We start from the raw sequence: 7,887 nt of genomic DNA on the forward strand, positions 1-7,887 counted from the left end.
AGAAGGGGGAGGATGCTGCTACTCTCTAATTTCTCCTTCTTTTTAGGAAGAGATTGTCTTAACTTCTCATTTTCCTTTTGTTTATCTATGTATCACCAACTCTCCCAGAAGAATTAATTTCACCCCTGAGCCAAGTTTGGCTAAAAGCCTTGTGCCAACAGGGCTCTTCTGCTGCAGCCAGACTGGAAATCCATGGCAGCAGGGCATAACACTTGGAGTAGCAGGAAGAAAACTTTTACAAGAATTTCCAGTGGGAAATTTGCTGGATCCGGGAAGGGGTATGCAGCAAAGAACAGCATTCCACCTTTTTACCTCACCACAGCAACAGCTGTGTGGTGGCACAGCTTCCTTACAAGCGTTAGGAAGAACTCAGGTGAGTTTTACTCCTCCTCTCACCTTTAGTGCCAGCAAAGCAGAGAGGAAATTATTAAACACCTCATGCACAAACCAGTGCCAGCACTTCTCCCAGCCCCAGGGAGAAGCCACTACACTCTCCTTCAGCCGAGAGAAAGCACAAGCTACCTAAGCAAGCACAACCTGGGAGGATGCAGCAGCAGGTATTTAAGTGACAAGTAACTATCTAAGATCCTCATGAAGTTTATCCAACCTATATCTTCAGCTCTTGGGGGTGGCTAGTTACCATCTCACACACCTCAGCCCTGCAGTTACACCAAGGAAAAAGCAGAATTTGACCAGCAAGTTGTCAGCTCTTGTTGCACAGCAGAGCAGAAGCAATGGAACAGTGACCCAGCCCTCCCATCCTTTGACAGGAGCATGTACAGAGGGAAGGGCTGTGAGGGCTAAGGGTAGAGACATAACTGCATTTATACCTGTCCTCTTCTTTCTTGCTTCTTCCAACTTCTCATAAACCTTGATCTCAGTCCGCAGTGACTGCAGTAACTTCTCATTCTCAGAGATCTGATGTTGCTTTCCGTTAATTTCTGTTTGCAACCTGTAAAGTCCCAACAAACAGCTGAGTGAAATTCTTACTTCTTTTTTCACATCTAAAATCCATTCTTCTTTCCCTCCATAACTCTTCCCTTGCCTTTTCAATACATCCATGCCCCTCATTACTGTCGGTGGCTATGGCTAAACACGTGCTTGTCACATTTGACAAGCTCCTGCTCTAAAGGACTGTTTAAATGTGGACAGAATCAATACCTGTTTAATTCATTCCGACTGCTGTAAATCTGACATGTCAGGTATCTGATTTCATCTTCCTTCTGGCAAATTTGTTTGTGCAACTTCTCGTTTTCTTTCTTGATGCATTCATAATCCTCCTGGAGATGCTCAATGATTGTGTTCTTTTTAGAAAGAGATTCTCTTAACTTCTCATTTTCCTTCTGTTTGTCTGAAACAAGAAGAAACACACAAGGTTTCTGCAACGCCCACGGACCACTAAAGCTATGATTTCTAACTAAATCAGATTTTTCAACTATCAGAAAATAACAGCTTCTACTCTATTAATCCCAGCTTGAATGCCTGTGGAATGCCTGGAATTTCAGGGGGGGGAAGAATGGCTAAGTCAGTTTAATGAGTGGAAATGTGAGTATTTTATTGTTTTCTGACCTACCATGAGTTTCAGGCTACTCCTGTAAAGAACAGTTTACATTTTTACCTCTGGATCCTTTAGCCAGCATTGCATTCAGAACTTGATTTTGCTTCCTCAGGAAATGTATTTCAGAAGTCAGGGAATTATGCTGCTCTGAGCCACGGATAAAAATGTTTGCAGAACCTATAAATATATACATAAAAGATGATTTATGAGTCATCTCTAGGTCATTAAAGATTAAACTTTCCAGACAAGAACAATTTTAAAAAATTGCAGAAAAACACGTTATGAAAGCTATTTCTCCCCTCTATATTTTGAAGGTTATCACTCCAGACTGAAAGGCAGTTCAGGTTAATGCCAAGTAATCCAAAGCCCTGAGCATCACAAGTACTTCTCATTGCTGGGCAACCATTACCAAAATTGCAAAATTCTCCCTGGCAGCCTTTACCTATCAGCCAATATCCCAACAGGACAAAATGCAGGAACACTTTGTGACATTGCTATGATTTGAAAAGAAAACTGCAGGAGGGTTGACCATATATTTTAGCCTTCCTCTCTGTATTTAATGACACCACTGCAGAGGCCACTAGATTCCACCAGCTAATCCATGGGGGTTAGTGCAGAAGTAACATAAATAGTCTGGTAATAGATCTGTTACCACACAGTCAGGAGCATAAGGCTGGAGTCACTGGCTTTGCCTCTGATTACAAACTGGGAACCCATTTATGATCACAGGGATGAAGATTCATCTCTCTTAAACTACTGTATCTAAAACTTAGAGAACTGAGCCAGTCTTGATCAACCATCCCCAGCCAAGGGGAGACTCAGGCCCCTCCAGAGCATGGCTCACCTCTCTGTGGGTGAGAGGCTCTGCCCTCCAAGAGCTCTACTTGTCTCCAGTGCCTCCACAAGAAGTTCTGGGTAACTGGCATGAATTTAGATGTCTGACTTTTAGAAACACAAGGGTGATGAATTCTGCTCTGAGGATCTCATTGCACCAGTCATAAGTGTCAAATCCTGTCTCCAGTCAGTCAGATTCCAGCCTAGGCAATCCTCAGTGTGCTGTATTTGTGTTACTGATCCCTCAGCAATGTGCACTCTTACAGTACAGCCTGGAAAGTGTCTCGCTCTACTCTCAAGGTGCTGCCTCTGAAATGCAAGTCAAGTAATTGTTATTGCCCTTTATAACCTGCTCATAGTCAGTAAAACACTTCAGGACCCACTGGAATTAGAAGCATTTTTCAGTTGATTGGTTATCCCAGCATCTCCTGTGCTTTAAAGCCTGAGATAACTGCCCAAGTGTCAACTGTTTGGTTAATAGAGAAATAACCAGCTGGCAAAAAAATTAGCTGAATGTATGAGGAAGATGCCTTTCAGCTCTGGCAGTTCAATTCAATTTGATGTGCTGCACTTCCTCTGAGCAATCTCATTTTCTTGTAATCCCAATTGAAGCTTTTACCCACTCCCTAACTGGGATGTAGTGTGCCATGATACACACACCTCTCGTTGCTGCTGAAGGACTCAAAGGCTCTAGAAGCCTGGCACTAATGGCATTTTACTATCTATATGTTAAAGAGTTGAGGCAGCTCTGTGAACTCAAAAGGCTTTTTCCTTTCAGATTGTAACAAAGCAATTCCAGTTGAAGTGGTAAGGCTTAATGGGCTCATCTTGATTCTAATTTAATTTATTGCCCATCACCCAGTTTTATCCTATTTGAAAAGTTATGCTATCACAGCTCTACTGAAAGGCTTTGGAATATAACTATTAGTTATCTTACATAATAAGGGATAATGTAGAGCCAGTAGTAATAGGGCCACAAACCTGCAATTTGACCCACTATTGAGACTACTACATCTGTGCAGAGCCCTGCTGACATCAATTATGCTCTCCACAGAGGCAAAGGTCCAGCAAACCAGAGCAAAGTGGAGCATCAGGGCCCACAGTTGCCACACACTTGAGTTTTCATTCTGGTTTGTGCTGAAAAAGGGAGTGCTAAGGAAGCCTACCTTGAAGGGTTCAAAGGGAAGCACTGACTAAAGGACAGGCACCATTGAAAATCCCAGCAAAGAGGAAGGAAATGTTCCTTCCCAGGTAAAGCAAAACAAGTGTGAGTAGAAACATCAGTTACTTACGGGTTAAAGAAAGCAAACAAAACCCTTTTAATGTTAACTGCCATCAGTAACATGTGAAACCTAGGAAACTCAAAATTAAACCTTTGATTTTATTTTGAAGCCTAACATTTGAAATGATTGAAGCAATTATTTCAGTTCTACTTGCACTGCAAACCTCAGCTCTACAGGAATGATGGAGTCATTACCAGCACGTGAGTCATTTACAGAATCCTGGAAGCCCAGAGGCATTTAAATACTTAGAGAGTCTAAATATTAAAAACAACATGTCAAAAATAGTGGGCAGATGTGTGTATATACATCCATATAATATTTATCAGACAAGAATAAATCTATGCAATAACCTTTGTTGAACAAGCAATGCAGTATCATCAGTGTAACAGGCTGTCAGCAACAATTCTGTGTGTTACCACTTGGCTTTGTGTTTCAAAGGGAAACAAAGTGAAAAGAAAAAATACTGAATTCACAGAATCACAGGATGGTTTGGGTTGGAAGGGACATTAAAGACCATCCCATTCCACCCCCTGCCATGGGCAGGGAGACTTTCCACTGGCCCAGGTTGCTCCAAGCCCCATCCAACCTGGCCTGGAACACTCCCAGGGATGGAGCAACCACAGCTGCTCTGGGCAACCTGTGCCAGTGTCTCACCACCCTCACAGGGAAGAACTTCTTTCTAACCTCTAACCTGAACCAACCACCTTCAGCTTAAGGCCATTCCCCTTGTCCTATCACCACATGCCCTGGTGAATCTGCCTCAGCTTCACTTAGGAACTCTCTTTAACACTGGAAGTCAAAGAAAGCTCATCCATTAGGAAAAAAAAGGAGCATCATTAGTAGAAGAGATCATGCACATGTCTGATGCCATCAAAGAGATCTTCATAGTGGAGAGAAACAGGAAGAACTGCAAGAACACAGTAACAAAAAGGAGCTGTTCTAACAGGTAGTTGCATTTTTCTTTTACTTTTCCAAATTCCTCCTCTATGCATTGGTAGATGTGCTAAGGCAACAAGAAGACAGATGGAAGGCATAAGACAGTTTATAAAGAAAATATACTTTCACTGCATTAATGGATGCCCTTGCCAGAATCTTTATGAAGCTGTAAAAGAGTTGGAAGCATTTCAGTGTGGTTATTTCACGAGCACAGTATGCCTCTCCAGCAGTGTAAATACTTCATGAATGAAATGGATGCTTTTTATCCACCTTTCCATCACTGTAAATTATCCCTGAAAGCAAACTGCCATGTGCAGGTAAGTCTCCATTTAAACAACAACAGAAATGGATCATGGGGTGATGTAAAACATAATGAATCAAATGTCAATATGAGTGAAACTGAGGAAAAGCAAAGTATGTCTATTTATTGCCTGCTTGCAGTCTGAGTATATTGCATATTAATCAATTGTCCTATGGGGGAAATGTGGGAAGGAGAGGGAGAGCAAAGGGTAGGGAAATACAGATATGGGATGCTTCCAAAGGTGCTCCAAACGTATCCTGAGTGGAAGCTGGCTACCTTCTTGGGGGAAGTTTTAAACACAGCTCAGCACTTGGCTGTCAGGGATGCTGAACACCAGCAGCAGAGAGCAGTGACTCCCAATTTGCATACCTATTTTTAGTATTTTCATCCACTGCTTTATATTAGAGTTTGGAATGAAAACCAACTCTATGCTAAAATCTCCATCAGTTGCTGTCAGGTATTTCTCATTAAAACCTCACCATGTCATTTTGTCCAGGACACATTTATCCCACCAATCAGTTCCAATGACAAGCTGAACACTGTGGCCTAAGCTCTGTCTTACAGGTGTCCCTGGGTGTAAACACAAACTGGCTTTAAAGCAGGCAGAAAATTCCAGAGAAGGCATTTCCAGCAGTCCTGTTAGCAGTGGTGATGTACTGACCACCCCAGGCATACACAGAGCAGGTGCAGGAAAGCTAATTCCACACAATTCCTACTTTGGATCAATAGCAGCAATTCAATTCAGAGCAAAGCATCTCCTTCTCTATTCATACTGGGCCCACTGAAATTATGTTGATAAAATGAGTTTCCTCTCTTGCAACTGTCCCTGTCTGGACATGGCAGAGAATTCAAAGGGGATGACATCCCAAAATACAAGAACTTAACAATAATAATGATATCCCAAGGCACAAAAGAAAGAGAATAAAAAAGCAGGCTGTTTGCTGATAACAGAACTAGAAGAGTTTTTCAATTCTCTGTATGAAATCCAAGCACAACATCATCAAAGGTCATAAGACTACCTGTTCCCTGAGCAATCTGTGCAAGTGCAGGTTTGAGGCTCTGTGTTGTCCCTCTATCCCATAAAAGACTTGTGCATCAGTGCTGGGTACACTTCCAGCACTGGACTCCAGGAAAAGGCAGCTCAGACCTGTATTTATGCCTCTCCACAGGCAGTGTGGGAAAGCTGTGTCTGCTGCCAGAGCTCAGGATGCAGCAGGGCTCAGAGAAAGGCACATCACTTCACAGCTGTAAGGGGTTGGGTCACTCAGAAAGCACACAGAACATTTCCCTGGCATTTGAACTCTCAGGCTTTCATCAGGAAAGGTGGATTTAATTTCTGGAAATAAATTCTTACCTTGATCTAGTTCCTTGTCTGTGACTTGTCTCTCAAGCTGCTTCCTCAGCCTCTCATTAGTTTTTATGGAGTATTCTAAACGTTGTCTCAGGATTCTAATTTCCTGCAGATGCTCCATTAGTAACTCTAAATAAAGCAAGAGACCACTTCTTATTTCGAGCAAATGATTCTATTCTTTTACACTGTGTACTCCTGTCAAATCTCATGGGTATTAACCCCCAAGGATGACACAGAGCTGTTAAAAATGGCAGATACTAAATATTTGGCTCCACAAGTCTTTTCCTGCAAATTGCTCAAACCATGCATTTAGTGACAAGTCCTACTCTACGTTATAACTTAAACAATGGACCAGTTTTAAGGCTCTTCAAATTTCTTCTTCCTACGAAACTGGAGCAGACAACGATTGTATCCAGTTAAAACATTCCCTGTACTGAGAAATGACTCCAAAGCTCTGCAATGCAGCTCCACATTCCAGCTCAACAGACCAATCACACACGTTTTTCCTTACAACAATAGGAACCTCCCAGAGTAACTCAGAGAGAAATTTGACTTTGACTTCCACAATGCATCCCATCATAAATAAACCTGTTGTATCAAGTTGCATTACTGTACCTTTTCCTTTTTGCTTTGCCATCCTACCATTTTTCTTCCGTTGGCTGCAAGTTTCAGCTTTACTCAGGAACTGATCTGTTCTACCTGTCACTGTCTGGTTTGCTGGTTTATCCATGTCACACACTCTGGGTTTACTCTGCAATATTTCTCTCCCTGAACACTTCGTGTCAGCTCAGCTATTAAATTTTCATCGCTGCCGATAAAGCACCACAAGCATCACTTGTGCTTAGTGAAACTATCCAGGTCAAACATGACACCACTGATTAATAATGCAGCACTTACCAATTCTCACAGAAACACAACACTGGCTTTTACAAAATTAGAAAATCTCTCTTTTTCCACAAAATAATCTCTTGACAATTGTCTATTTTCCCTTTATAACTTGTCTATTTAAAGACTGTCTGGAGCACTGTAAAAGCTGATACTCTAAAACAACAAAGACACAAACTATCAGAGTTTATAGCCTCAACCAGGAGGTAGCTCAGCTCATTGCCATCTCTGTGTGCCTTAGCACTGAAATTGCAATGATTATGCAAGATACTGGAAAGCTGAAGCAAACATTCTTCATTAGTTCTTAATTAGTTCCCTTGTGTCTTATTTATCAGCTTTTCCCAATATCAAGCAAATCTTCAGTGGGAAAAACATTACCTGGGGGAAACTTGTCTGGCAGGAGTGCCAGTGTGCCATGCTGGCCCTCCAGGTCATGCCTGTGCTGGGGGGATCCAAGAGGAGACTTCTCTGACAAATCAAAGTCAGACAAGCTATGAAGAGCAGATGGTACAGGCGACTGATCCTGCAGCTGCTGGTACATCGAGGCATTCTTCTCATTATCCCTTTTGGTGCCAAACAAAAGGTTTTAAAATATAAACAACATTTTAGTACTCTGGAAGCATGAGCAGAGAGCATGGTGGTGTGACATGCACAGGCAAAGCAAGTGAATTTGTGCAACAAGACATGACAAACCACTACACATCTGAGATTGTATCAAGGCAAATTCAGAGTTCAGCGA

General features: G+C 42.0%; 1 protein-coding gene across 1 annotated transcript in view; it reads right to left on the reverse strand.

The window, feature by feature from the left end:
- CDK5RAP2 (CDK5 regulatory subunit associated protein 2) overlaps positions 1-7,887 on the reverse strand; it is a gene marked incomplete at both ends in the record, with an annotated part of 64,923 nt that overhangs the window by 2,219 nt on the left and 54,817 nt on the right. The window contains 5 exons of the mRNA XM_009085248.1: positions 831-952; positions 1,162-1,351; positions 1,619-1,735; positions 6,267-6,392; positions 7,527-7,711. Of these exons, the coding sequence (XP_009083496.1) occupies positions 831-952; positions 1,162-1,351; positions 1,619-1,735; positions 6,267-6,392; positions 7,527-7,711 (740 nt within the window). The remainder of the gene's footprint in view (positions 1-830; positions 953-1,161; positions 1,352-1,618; positions 1,736-6,266; positions 6,393-7,526; positions 7,712-7,887) is intronic.

This window comes from Acanthisitta chloris, unplaced genomic scaffold (genome assembly GCF_000695815.1).
Source record: "Acanthisitta chloris isolate BGI_N310 unplaced genomic scaffold, ASM69581v1 scaffold8772, whole genome shotgun sequence".
Lineage (NCBI taxonomy): Eukaryota > Metazoa > Chordata > Aves > Passeriformes > Acanthisittidae > Acanthisitta > Acanthisitta chloris.